This window comes from Nomascus leucogenys, chromosome X (genome assembly GCF_006542625.1).
Source record: "Nomascus leucogenys isolate Asia chromosome X, Asia_NLE_v1, whole genome shotgun sequence".
NCBI lineage: Eukaryota > Metazoa > Chordata > Mammalia > Primates > Hylobatidae > Nomascus > Nomascus leucogenys.
Genome location: NC_044406.1, coordinates 13994205 through 14008643, shown reverse-complemented (window position 1 = coordinate 14008643; position 14439 = coordinate 13994205). Strand labels below are relative to the sequence as shown.

The 14439-nt window shown below is 38.8% G+C and overlaps 1 protein-coding gene across 1 annotated transcript in view; it reads right to left on the bottom strand.

Moving 5' to 3' along the window:
- Window positions 1-14439, bottom strand: part of BMX (BMX non-receptor tyrosine kinase) — a 54927-nt gene that overhangs the window by 29933 nt on the left and 10555 nt on the right. The window contains exons 4-8 of the mRNA XM_003261082.3: window positions 14232-14313; window positions 9506-9625; window positions 7751-7815; window positions 3168-3409; window positions 90-167 (exon numbers count right to left, since the gene is read on the bottom strand). Of these exons, the coding sequence (XP_003261130.1) occupies window positions 90-167; window positions 3168-3409; window positions 7751-7815; window positions 9506-9625; window positions 14232-14313 (587 nt within the window). The remainder of the gene's footprint in view (window positions 1-89; window positions 168-3167; window positions 3410-7750; window positions 7816-9505; window positions 9626-14231; window positions 14314-14439) is intronic.

Sequence of the window (14439 nt, the reverse complement as noted above, 5' to 3'; positions counted from 1 at the left end):
CCTAGCTGCAAAATTATTGCAAGTTTGGTTAGTTTTCCTGAAAATGGAAGCCTATTCTGGATGTAGAGGAATATCTGAATTTGATTTACCATGAAATCTTTGAGGTGGCGTGATTTACATTCCTTTCTTTTTGGTTACTGCTTGCAACATCTTCACTGCTGCTGCTACTGCAAAAAAGAGACATTTTATAAGTTTATAAACATATGTCTACTTATAAATGTTAAATGACAAAAGCAATTTTGCTCAGATATGCTTTAGCTTTATTTGACATTTTGACCCACACATTTCACTCGTTTGGGAAATTTAAGCTAATGAGTTACTTTCACATTTTGGTTCTTTCAGGCATTCCAATAAAAGCAGTAGTTTGGCAACATTTCTAAACAAAAGAAAATTGTTAATAATGGCTCATAAAGACCCCAAACAATGGAAAATCTAGATTAATAAATCATCTTGACTGGATTTGCCCTGATTTTCTTATATATATGCAAGCATTCTGTCACTCATATATTTTAAAGTAACTTATTTTCCTCTTAGCTATTGTGACTACAATTAAAATTCTTGAAAATGCTGATCTTTTTACTCCTTCTGGACACAGATGGATAAGGAGGATTTTCATCATCCTCTGCCGTAGATCGTTTTGTCTCTTTTATTTGGGGTATTAAGCAGAGCATGAAGAAGTGCCTACTTCTCAAAGTCTAAAGGCTGTTTTATCTGGAATGTAGAACCTATTTCCTATTTGCCTTCATGGTCCAGACTTTTTTCAAAACCACAGTTCATAGAAACAGGCTTCCTTAGCAAGGAAATGCTCCCCTGGCTCTATTTCAAGGAATGCCTAGATAAAGCCCTTAAACTCTAAAATGCCTTTCTCTCCACCTTCCCAAAGAGCCTTGCCCACTACAATAGCTTTTATTTAGCCTTGTTGTTTCTAAAAACACTTAGAGAATGTCCATCAATAGTGCATCACTTAGGTTTACCTAATATCTATATAACTGGTACTTACAGACATTAAAAATAATCAGGTAATTTGCACAACAATGTAAATGTACTTAACACTACTGAACTGTATGCTCAAAAATAATCAAGATGGTAAACTTTATGTTATGTATATTTCACCAAAATTAAATGAAAATGAAATTTTAAAAGTCAGGTGTATCCTCCTGTATTCAAATAGGAAAAATACCGAAGATGTCAAGTGAAAAGAACAAATGGCAAAGACTGTATCGTGAGAACTTACTTGCTTTTGTATGCACATGGCCACATGTGCATAGAAAACATTTTAGGGGAATATAAATGGAATATTCTGTAATATTTGAATGATTTAATGGGAGCATAGATTATCTTACTAAACAGAAAATAGATTAAAAAGAAGCTCAGGGGAAGATTGTAAGAATGACAGAAAGTTGATGAAAAGTATTATCCCATATATGAGCTGAGAATCATGGCTGCACTTTAAAAACTCAAGCTCCATGAAGACCTTTTAGCAATTATTATAATTCACTCGTAGATGCAATGCTGCTCATGCTAAGAGGTGATCAATCAATGCTTTGTTAAAATAACTAGCTTCCTGAAGTTCTAGGGAAAATCCACAGTTGGGACTAAGCCTAAGGAGGTGCAAATCTAAGGGAGTGTCAAAAACTCAATAGTGGCAGCAACCCCATGTGAATCAACAGTTCTTCCTGGTTATTTGAAAACAGAGCAGTCAGTTTCACCTCACACCTTTCTCACTGAATCACTGGAGTTTCTGTCAGGAAGGGCACCTGGAACACAATTAACATGACTTTCACTCTCCTTGCATCTGGGTTTACTGATCCTCTCCTTCCACAAGAATAGTGGGCTACAGGCACACAAATGTAACCCCCATCCCTCGGGCACCAGGTATAGATTAATACACTAGGATTCTAGCTCCACTTTGGAATGAAAGGGACCATGGCTTATTATACTGAAAAAAAAATCAAGAAGAATACACTTACATTATTTCAAATTCTGTATGGCCCTGTATTATTGAAACTTTGAGTAATTGGCCTTAGGCGAAAATGATGAGGATGGAAAGAACAAAGGAATAAAAGGACATGGGAAAAATAACTAAGAAAAGAGATACATGGTGAGTCAGAGAGATGCTCTGTATCCATTGTGGGGAAAGGCAGACATGACTTCCCTCCAGGGATGCTGATAACTGAGTGAGAAGATGGCAGAGAGTAGATAACATGATAGGAAGGAGGTCTGAGACAGGAAATAAGGAAGGGGAGTCACTTGACCCTTTCCATATGGTCATCTTGCAATTCAATTCAACATTTATTGGGCATCAAGTGTATGACAAATTCAGTGCCATACCAAGAGATATATACATACACAATTTACATGTTGCCTTCAAGGAATTTTCTTTTTCTTTTTTTTTTTTTTGAGACGGAGTCTCACTCTGTCACCCAGGCTGGAGTGCAGTGGCGCGATCTCAGCTCACTGCAAGCTCCACCTCCCGGGTTCACGCCATTCTCCTGCCTCAGCCTCTCCCAGTAGCTGGGACTACAGGCGCCCCCCACCATGCCTGGCTAAGTTTTTGTATTTTTAGTAGAGACGGGGTTTCACCGTGGTCTCGATCTCCTGACCTCATGATCCGCCCGCCTCGGCCTCCCAAAGTGCTAGGATTACAAGCGTGAGCCACCGCGCCCGGCCTAGGAATTTTCCATTCTGGCTTTAGATAGAATCTTTAGGCTAAAAACTGTGAGAAGACTAATCAGGTCAGGAGAGGTGAGGTTGTACATTCCAAGAAGGCAAGCCATGGCCTTGCTTGAAATGCTATTTGCCATTTGGCTAGTGATACTGAAGCACATTACAAAAGTAAGCCCATCCTAAGCTCTTTCATATAAAGGATAGATTTTAAAGATTCTGTATTCTGGAATGTGGAGATATTTGGGGGGAGAAGGAGGAGAAAGGGAAGGGAATACAATGATCATGCATTATTGAGATCATTAGATTGTAATCTAAATGGAAAATCTTTGCTTCTCAGCCCCAGTGGAGCCACTGCTTCCCCAGGCTTCTGGCTCAAGCACTGAACATTTTCTGAGAGGACAGCCTAAGACCTGGATCAACAGCTTTGAGGCTGAAGTCCAGGGCAGCGGGGTAGTGTTTACTCTACATGCTGGGCAGCCCATCTGAAAGCTGGGGATTACCTTTTCAGTTTTCTTACTTGCCACCAGTCAGGGAAGTCTTCCCTTGGAATATACTGCATGTTGAAGTTTGGCTGGGAGCCATAGATTTTCTTTGAGTTGCTGTCATATTGGGCTAGAGTGGTACTTGAAGATGGTGGCTGGGAGCCATAGTTTTTCTTTGATTCGTTGTCATATTGGGCTGGAGTGGTACTTGAAGATGGTGCATCCATTTTGAGAACAGGAACTGCCCGAGGTATCTTCAGCTTTGGAGGGGAAGAGATTTTAATACATCACAGTGAGGCACAGATTCAGGTACCGGGAACTGACAATTAAGTATATCAGTTCTTGAAAGAGAGAGAAAGGAAGGAGGGAAGGGAGGGAAGAAGGGAAGGAGGAAGGGAGGAAGGAAAGAGGCAAGGAAAGAAGAAAGGTACGAGCAAGGATATGGAGCAACTGGAACTCATACTTTTGCTAGTTGGAGTATGAAGTGGTACAACAACATTGGAAATTTGTTTGCAGAATCTAGTAAATCTGGATGTGCATCTGGTCATACCCTATGACTCATAAATTTTACGTATATATACCCAACAGGGAAACCAAAGACCTGTAAAAGAATGTTCGTAGCAGAATTATTTTAATTAGATAAAAACTGGAAACTGCCTGCATGCCCATCAAGAGGATAAAATAATAAACATGTTGTGGTTGTTGAAGGCTGAATAATGGTCTCCCGAATATGTTCATGTCCTAATTCCCAGAACCTGTGAATACCTTACGTGGTAAAAGAGACTTTGCAGATTGTAATTAAGTTAAGGATTTTGAGATGGGGCGACTATCCCAGATTTTGTGGGGGTGGGCCTGATGTAATCAAAATGGCCCTTATAAAAGGGAGATAAGGTGGTCAGAGATTAGAGAGCTGTGAGGATGGAAGCAGAGGTTAGAGAGCAGAGGAGCTGTGACCTTCTGGTTCTGCAGACAGGGGAAGAAGCCAGGAACCAATGAATGTAAGTACCCCTTAGGAACTGGAAAATGCAAGGAAACAGAATCTTCCCTAAAGCTTCCAGAGGAAACACAGCTGTGCAGACCCATTTTAGATATATGATCTTCCAAACTATAAGAGAATAAATGTATGTTGCTTTAAGTCACTAAATTTGTGTGGTAATTTGTTAGAACAGTAATAAGAAACCAAAACAGTTGTATATTCACACAACTGAATTCTGTACAATGATGACAGTAAATACAATCACATACTAAAAAAATAAGCGAATCTCATAAATTGAAGAAGACACACAATAAATGACTTTACACTTTATAATTCCATTCATATAAAAGTCAAAATCAGGCAAACAATCTATGATGTTATAAATCAGGTTAGCAACTACTTTTGGAGGGCAGTAGTGACTGAAAGGGAACATCAGGGTGTCCCTGGGGTTCTGTGATGTTGTGTTTCTTTATCTGAGGGTGGATTATAGAGAAGTGCTCAGTTTGTGAAAACTCATCAAGCTGAACACTTAGGATTTGTGTGCTTCTCAATGTTAATGTTATATTTCAGTTAAAAATTCACAATATGTGTGTGTGTGTCTGTGTGTGCATGTGTGACAGAAAGAGATGCATTTAATATTTTTTTCATGCTTCATTTTACTTTTTCAGAGATTTCATTTACTGAAGGCTTTGACATTCTGGAAATTTTAATTATGCAGGACAGTGTTATTTATGAACTGTGAAGTGGGCTATGTCCAAAGAAAAATGCACTGGGAAGTTCCTTAAATGGAAATCATTTAAGGAAATCTCTTTGAACAGAACAGCTAGAGAGCTGATTTTTATTTCCTCCATTCAGAAAATAAGCCCTCTACTGAATACTCTGGTAAAAAAACAAAACAAAGAAAAGCATACTTTGCATGATACTCTCTGACCCCTGGTTCATTTGGGAAGCTTATAATCAAAACAGGCTTATGAACTCTTAGCCACTGATTTGCCTAACTGATAATTTTCAATATATTGGCCAAAAAGTTCCCTGCTGGAGACTAGATGCAATGGTTTCTGGCTCTTAAATTATCTTCTGCTCTTAGAGTTGTCAAAAACAAACTTTATTGGTAATTCATCCTTTTTAAAGTGCAGAATTCAGTGACTTTTGTAAATTTATCAACTTGTATAACCACCACCACAGCCCAGTCTTTCCATCACTCCAATAAGATCCTTCATACCTATTTGCAGTCAATTCTCATCCCTACTCTTGTCCCAGGCAACCACTGATCACCCTTTGTTTCTATAGATTTGCCTAATCTGGGCGTTTCTCCTAGGTGTTTTAGAGGGCCATATTTTTCAAGCTTCAGGACTGAGACATATTTTCAAACCCAAACAGCAATGTTGCTAATAACAAAGTAAAAACTCCTAACCATTATAATTGTTTCCTAGGGCTACCATGACAAATTGCTACAAGTTTGGTGGATTAGAACCACAAACATTTATTATTTCACAGTTCTAGAGGCTAGAAGTCAAAATCAACATTTCAGCATTGCCATACTTATTCTGAAACCTCTAGGATAAAATCTTTCCTTGCCTCTTCCAGCTTCTGGTGGTTCCAAGTTGCTATGGTTTGGATATTCCACCCCTCCAAATTTTATGTTGACGTGTGATCTCCAGTATTGGAGGTAGAGCTTAATGGGAGGTATTTGGGTCATAGGGGCGAATCCCTCATTAACGGCCTAGTGCCATTCTCATGGTAGTGAATGAGTTCTCACTCTATGATTTCCCATGAGAGCTGGTTGTTGAAGAGAGCCTGCTATCTCCCTTCCCTCTCTCATTTCTTCTCTCTCACCATACAATTTCTGCACACACTAGCTCCCCTTCCCTTCTGCCATGAGTGGAAGCAGCCTAAGGCCCTCATCAGATGCAGATGCCAGTGCTATGCTGCTTGTACAGCCTGCAGAATGGTGAGCCAAATAAACCTCTTTTCTTTGTCAATTACCCAGCCTCAAGTATTCCTTAGTAGAACACAAATGGACTGAGAAACAGGTGTTCCTTGGCCTGTGGTAACACAACTCCAATCTCTTCCTAGGTCTTCACATGGCCTTCTCCTCTGTGTATCTCTCTGTGTCCTCTCATCTTACTAGTCATTGGATTTATGGCCCACTCTCATCTTTCGTGTGATTTCATCTTGATCTTTAACTAATTACGTCTGCAAAGATCCTAGTTCCAATAAGGTCACATTCTGAGGTTCTACATGGATGTGAAATTTGGGGGACATTATTCAGTCTACTACAATAATGGATAATTTTTTTCTTTCATGTTGATTCACAAAAATTATGTGGCTTTTACTTAGAAAGAGAGAAGTGTGTGCGAATGTGCGTAGCTGAAAATAAGTACCTAAGACACCATAGATCCAATAGATGGGTGGAGATGTCCCCTTGCTTTCAGGTGAACTTCCAGAGAACCACTGGGAAGCCATTTTTTGTGTATCCTGGCATTTGAGGAGGCTCACACCTGCCTGGGAACCCTAAAAACAGAAGGCTGTGGCTATGAACCCAAGAGAGTAGAGCAAAAAGACAGCAGTAGCCTGTACTTCGAGAAAGAGCTGCATACAGCTTAATTAACCAGAGCAATCAAGGTTTTGTTTGTTTTCTTATAGGCCAACTCCACCCTTGGGAAAAAGTTGGCTGACAGCCATCTTGAAAGGTTGAGGGCTGAAAATCCAAGAGCTGAGGATCAGGATCTCTCCCCTGTCATAAAACTACATATGGATCTGCCCTTCAGTAGGAAATTCCTAAAAGTCTCCCATGAGATAAAGAATCAGTGCTGGAAAACTCACTCAGATACCACCACCACCAAATCATGATAGAAACAGCTATGTGTGTCTTTTTTTAATTAGACCTCATCTTCCTTGGAACTAACTCTGAAAGTGCCGTGAATCTCAGCACCCCCAAAATCCCTCCCCAAAAGCGTGCTGCCAGGTGATGCAGGCCCAAGCTAGGTGATGGATGTCTAACTTGGAATGATGTTTGCAGTCATGTGATAATAACATTGGATGGAACAATTCAGAGGCTGTTCTCATAATTACAAGCAATGGGGACATTTTTATCATTTGAGATTGACTGCAAAACTATGGAATCTGGCAAAGACTTTATTTGGAAGCAGGGAAGAAAACCCACTGAATAGTTTTGAAGGGATAATGGAGGGAAAGAATTATGTTGTTTTCTGCTTTTGTCCTATAGAGTTTCATTTCAACACCAGGATACTTCCATGAAGCAGTCTTGGCCATGTTGATGGTAAGGAAAGAATGACAGCTAATAACAGCTGCCTGTTATGTGTGATGCCATCTTAAGGGCATCTCCCGCATGCACCCATTTTTTTTTTTTTGGTGACTATTTATGTGCTTACTGGCTAGGAAAAGACACAACAATGAAATGCAAAAATATGAGATATTACAATGGTTCTATATTTGAATCCATTATTCAATACCACCCATAGCTATTATCTAGAGCTCATGGTTTTTCTCTCTTTGCTGAGAAGTCTAAATGAGTTCCACATTTTCTAGTCTTGAATCTGGCAACTCTTGGTTTATTTAATATATCCTGACCATGAAAAACATTTTTAAAATGTTGACTTACCACTCTGTCTGGGAAGGTGGGAACTCTGTGTTTCTCTTCATTGACTGCAATATGCAGATTAGCATCTGAACATTGAAACAAAGTAATATCAGAAGGAACTTTAAACAAAACAAAGAGAAACATTCAATGTTATGAATTAAAAGAATGAACCCGCTTGTGTGAGCAATACTCCAGATTAAGTCAATCCAGACACAACATCTGGAGTGATTCTGTAGCTTTCCTATATAAGGCCCAACTCCTATGTAGGCCATGTATCCTGGAAAAAGGATGGATCAAGGCATCTTGGACAAAAAGAAATAAAGACACCCAACTTTTTCTGTTTTAGTTGTTATGCCCATGGACTTCCCAGTAGCGCAGCAGAAGAAGCCAAGGGAATAAATTATACTTGGACGGATAGACAGTATTACAGCTGCTCAGGAGCTGCAACACCTCTGCACTCTGTAGTTTTCCTCAGAGGCACAGCACCTGTGGCACCCAGAACACATGGTGAGTGTCATCCAGACAGAGCCTAGGAAGGCAATCCCAAGGCAGTGCTCTCTCTGGCCTTTTTCCTGCTCCTTCCAGAAAGTTAGGGCATGGTCAAAGCTGGAATCTGACCTGCTAGGTAATGATAATAGACCACAGACAAAACCACTGGGGAAAATGATTAATACCATAAGGAGACATTACTCCTCAGTCCCTTACAGTGGAGGGAAGACCCATGTGCAGCCAATCTGTATAGTTCATTAAATAACTATAATTCATGAGTAGATAGAGCAATGTGATCTAGTTGAGATTAATAAATATTCATTGTATAGTCTAATTAAGATGGAAAACACAATGAATATTTATTAATTGATTTTGGGGGGGTAAAATGACCAGTATTAACATTAACATGATTGTTGGGTATCAATACTGTTATGAAGCGAATTTAAAAAATATTTTATGTGCCTGTATCTTTTCCAGTTCATGAAGTTCTATTCTGTAGCTGATCTCATTCAATTCTTTAAAGCCATTGTAATCCAGGCATATTTTGTCCAGGCTGGTAAAACCGTTACCAAAATAAGTTATCTGATTTTGTATTTATCAACAACTTTATGTTAAATAATTATAAACTTTAAATATATATAAGTCCCTCTTGTTTCCCTGGGAACACAACTCTGGATAGAATCTGATTTCACGTAAAGCAACCCCTTCTCTCATGTCATTAAGAAATTAACACACATATAGAGAATGGCAAACTGCTTTAAATATACATTTAAAAATTTGACCATCATTTTAGTATATATGGTGATGAAAAGTGTTACTTAAATTATATCTTTCTTTTTTTAAAAATAATGTTGTTTTTTCAGTTCGTAATTTTTGTTATTTATAAGAAGAGCGAGCCAGTTTTCTTATCAAACTGGAAACCTAGCTGTTTGAACTATGATGACATATCTAACATATTCTACCTTTTTGGAGTTTATCCTGAACCAAGAAAAATTATGGGAGGAAATAACAGCTCATTGCTTGATTAATGATTCAAATTTTAAAAATGTTTCTCATGAAATGAAAGAATGGCAGATGTTAATATTGTTATTATCTTAATGACCATGACTCAATTGACCCTAGAATGAGATTTCATTTGTCACATAGCATCTGCAAGGCTGAATTTTCATGATGCCAACCAATCTGGCACATCTTGTTTTCTGGCAAGCTCTTCTGGCCTCTGGCAGGTTTAGCCTAATGGAGCACTATCCACCCAATGTCCAGTCCAACAGAGGAATCACACATTACATGCTTCCCAGAGGGTACATCCTGGGGCTGCTTTACAACTCTGCTGGCAACACAGAAACTTCCCGTCCACGAAGAACCCACTATGGTACTTGACCAGCAGGTGGGGGTTACCCCTTATCTCTGAGGAGCAGACAGGAAGAAAACAAGACGTTAGCAAACGTTGATCCAAGAGGAGAAACATTCAGTAAGTGCTTTTATCACAGAACAATAAAAACCCCATTTGGCCAGCAACCAAGGTAAGAGCAAATCGTTCCGGAAGGATATAGGTCTTTCACTCAACAGTTAATAAGCCAAAAAGAAAAAAGAAAAGTCTAACCATGAGTATGTTGAGAACAACACAATTACGTATCATTTTTGAAGAAAAAATAACTAGTAAAATGCATATACAGATCAGCTTGATGTTAGGATTTTAGAGATATATCTGTAAAGAAAGTGAGTGGGTTACAACACATGGTGTTTTCTTGTGGCAGAAGGGTAAGGGTGGGGCTAAATTTTAGCAAAAGGTTCTAAAAAAAAAAAAAGGCCTGGATAAACATACACTTCCATCTACTTTTTATTGTGAAAATTTTCACATGTACAGAAAAGTTTCAAGAATAAGATTAATACAAAGAGCATCCATATGCCTTTTACCTAGATTCACCAATTATTAACTGATTGCCACATTTGCTGTATCTCTTTCTCCCTGTACATATGTATTATTTTTTAAATTTTAAAATCATTATTATATTGTGCTTAATAATTTATGAGGAAGTAGTAGATGGTATGACCTAAATAATGTCATCCATAAATGCTTCAGTACATAACTTATATTAACAAGGATGTTCCCTTATATAACTGTAATACGATTATCAAACTCAGGAAATTTAACACTGATACAATGTTATTATTATTAATTTTTTAAATTTTTAAATTTTTATTTTACTTTAAGTTCTGGGATACATGTGCAGAATGTGCAGGTTTGTTACATAGGGATACATGTGCCATGGTGGTTTGCTACACCCATCAACCCATCATCTAGGTTTTAAGCCCCCCATGCATTAGGTATCTGTCCTAATGCTCTCCCACCCCTTGCCCCTCATCCCCCAACAGGCCCTGGTGTGTGATGTTCCCCTCCCTGTGTCCATGTGTTCTCATTGTTCAACTGTCACTTATGAGTGAGAACATGCAGTGATTGGTTTTCTGTTCCTGTGTTAGTTTGCTGAGAATGATGGCTTCCAGCTTCATCCATGTCCCTGCAAAGGACATGAACTCATTCTTTTTTATGGCTGCATTTATTATGTAAAATATATTTCATCTTTAAAATTTTTCCAATTATTCCAATAATGTCCTTTATAATCACTCGCTTTTTTTCTGATCAAGGATCCAATTCAAAATCAAACATGGCACTTAGTTTCCCTTAATTTAGAACTGCTTCTCATCCCTTCGTTGACTTCTGTGACTTTGACATGCTTATACTAAGGAATGAATGGTTTATGGGGCTACTTTCCTAGGAATATGTGCATATTTTAAAAAGCCACGGGAATAGGGCAATGTGTAATTCAAATAAATGAAATTGTAATCTATAACAAATTAGCCTCTTTTGAAATACAACAGAGAAACCTACAAGATCTTAGTATATTTTAAGAAGAGTATCTAGGTGAGAAGGGCTGGTTCTATGTGTGCCTTTGACTCTTTCTCTCTTGACTTTATGTTCATCTCGAGGTTTCCTTATGTTGATCCCAGAAGAGTTATGCTTACCCTTACAGTCCTGACTCAAGGAAGCGTATGGAGATAATAATTACTTTGCTGGGTCATTGGGAGGCTGTTAGATAATGTATGTAAAGCACCCAGCAGTGTTTGGCCCAGAGTAAGTAGATGTTCAATAAACAGTGGGCTTTAGTGATATCATTCCCTTAATTTAACTTAGCTCAGTTTAGCTGAAAATGCTGGCATTAAAAAACTTTACTAATGAGAATTAAAGGGAAATTATGACAGAAATCACAAAAGGCAAAAAGAGTTAAAATTATAAAATGTAAGCTGCTGATTTTGGTTCCAAATGGCCATTGCACTCTCTTGGGCACATTACTTGCCTTCCTGCTCTCTAAGCTTCTGGCCTCCATGTGTTGGGATTCCTATTATTTCCTTACTACATGGATTTGGTTTCCTGGGTAACTAATTCTTTTTCCAACCAAATCCAAAAGTCCACATTGCAACAGTCTTACCACCTAATAATGACAATAAGAGGAACTCATATATTCGTATATCTATAGGACTTTACATTTACATGTTTTCCTTTACATATGTCCTCTAATATAATCGATTCAAGAACCTGAGGGGTAGCTATTGTTATTACACCTCTCACAGAGTTAGGTAAACTGAAGTGCAGAGAGCTAGTACAATCGCTCAAGTTCACAAGCTTAATAAATAGCAGACCTGAGACTCAGCCTCAGGCTTTTTCCACTACATTACGATGTACAGGTGCCAACTCCTCTGCAAAACCCCCTTCTGTTTTAATTTTTGGAAGGAAGGGCACATTTTTTCCACATCTGGTTAGCTGAATTCAGAACCATGGTAGTTGACACACACTCCTATGTTACCACTGAGTCAGCCCAAACCTTCCAAGTGTAGGTTAACATCTGGAAAATTCTGTCTTAAATGTCTACCTCAGTTTATAATGCTTGAGCCAAATAATAGACACAAAAGGCAGGAGGAGTCATTATAGCACAATGAAACGTTGTAGGGGAGAATATTTGAGCAGGAGAACCTCTTTGTTTTCCTGCAACAGGTTGGTTGGCCAACTTGACAGCAAATCTCACACACCTTCTTTCTCACTATCTTCCAGCACAGAGACTGGAAAAAAAAGATACTGTCTTCTTGCCTCCTTTGTACACATCAATGGCCATCAGATATAGTTCTGGATGATGTGACATAAGCACAAGTTTGCAGGGAGGCTTCTGGGAAGGCTTGGAATCTCTCCTGCATCCTCTAAGGATAACAGAGCAGAAAGCTAGGAGGAGCCTGCATCCCTACTGACTTCACTGAGTTGCTGCACTAGCTCTTGACTGACTGCCTATCTTTGCATTTGTTACTATGGGAGAAGAACAAAAGTGGATTTGTTTCAGCAACTGTTTGATGCCTTTTTACCTGCAGCCCAAAACATCACTAACTGATACAAACCACTTATTGTGCATAGAGACAAACCACTTATTGTGCCTATGGCAGCTGTAGTGATGGGGACTCTCTGCAGTTTTATGAGGGGCTAGGAGATATGTTTTTGCTTCTTTCTCTGCTCTTGCTTTACATTTCGTATGTCTTCACATGAGCTGCTCAGACACATGAGATCTAGCAGGGTATGACGAAGAGCTGTACATAGGACATAGCACCTACCGCTCAGGAAATTCCACCAAAGGAGACTAAATGGGAAGCAGAATCTTAGAGCTCCTCCTAGAAGCCCTACAGTAACCACAGTGACTCATATTTGTGCATAAGATATTTTAATATATTTATGAGTGTCTTATCTGTGGCTCGTGACTGCTCTAGGAGAAAAGAAATGTGATCTCCTATTTGACAGGTCAGGATTAACTTAAACCCAGAGATGGTAGATGATTTTATTAGATGACACAGCAAAGCAGGACTTTGCTGCAGGTGTGTCTAACTCTAGAGGGGTTGCCTTTCTCATTTCAATGAGCTGGTGGTGGGTAGAGGGAAGCTTCTGTCCCCCAATGGGTCACTTGCTACCTGCAGAATGGGTTGCTAAACCTTTTTATGCAAAGGAAAAATTAAGCCCTATGTGTGAAAAGGGTGTATTTGCATCAAAGTGGAGTAACTGTGTGTAATTTGAGGTGTACCAAGAAAGAACTATAACCTTAAACTAAACTAAACTAAACTAAACTAAACTAAACTAAACTAAAATCTTCCTCCATCTAGGAGCATAATACCTGAAATTTCACAAGTGGAGCCATTCATTTGAGTTAAATATTGTCTTCACACCATTACCCATCTTGAAAATATCACAGAGGGAAATACTATAGTGCCAAATCATTAACAATGATTCTCTCCCTTCTACCAAAAGTTGTTACCAGGGCGGCGTAAACATCACTGAATAAAAGCTTCATTAAATCTTCAGTTTTGCCTAGCATTTACAATGTATTGGTTAAAAAATCAGGTTTAGGTAATTGAGTTCTGAGTCCCTCATTACTGTATCTATGACATTGGCTATATTTTAAAAACTTCACTTGTCTGAAAAATGGAGAATAATATTACCCCTTTCAATAGAGTTTTCAAGAGGGTTACCTAAAAAAATGTTTTACAAGCATTTGATAAAGTAGCTGGCAAATGGTAAATGCTCAGTATAAGTATTAGATGTAACTTGCTATAAACATCAAAAGTGTGGTAGCTACAGGACTTGACATAGCCCCATGATGACCTAGACTTTCCCCTGGTAAATGCAAGCATACTGAGTGCAGAGCAGGTGGCCTGGCTTCCCCTAAGCTGCTGGGAAGGCACAATACCGGCTCTGTGCGGGCCAGGGAATCCGATCCACAGGCTTCCTGTATGTGACAATGAGAAAGCAAAAATGAGGATGAGTCTGACACATTCCCTGAGGTTGGTAGGAAAATCAGTAGATTGTCTCTTGGCATTGAGTCTTTTTACTGCCATATCTTTCCTCCACCAAGCCTCAAAAAACGACTCTCTTTTATGACTTTTTTTTGACCTTTCTCTTTCAACATTTCTTTTTTTGAATTACCTTTTTGTAATGCTTTCAACCACTGACTTCGGCTCTCTTCATTTGATGCATAGACATAGAGAAGCCCATCTTTATAGACAATCTGGAAAGGAAAATATTTGGTGTGTTTATATATAATTGCACCATACTTCGCTTTGGTGCACCTGCAAACTTTTTGTCATCCAAAAGAAACCTTGAGTTTGCTTATATAGTATACATCAGCTCTGGA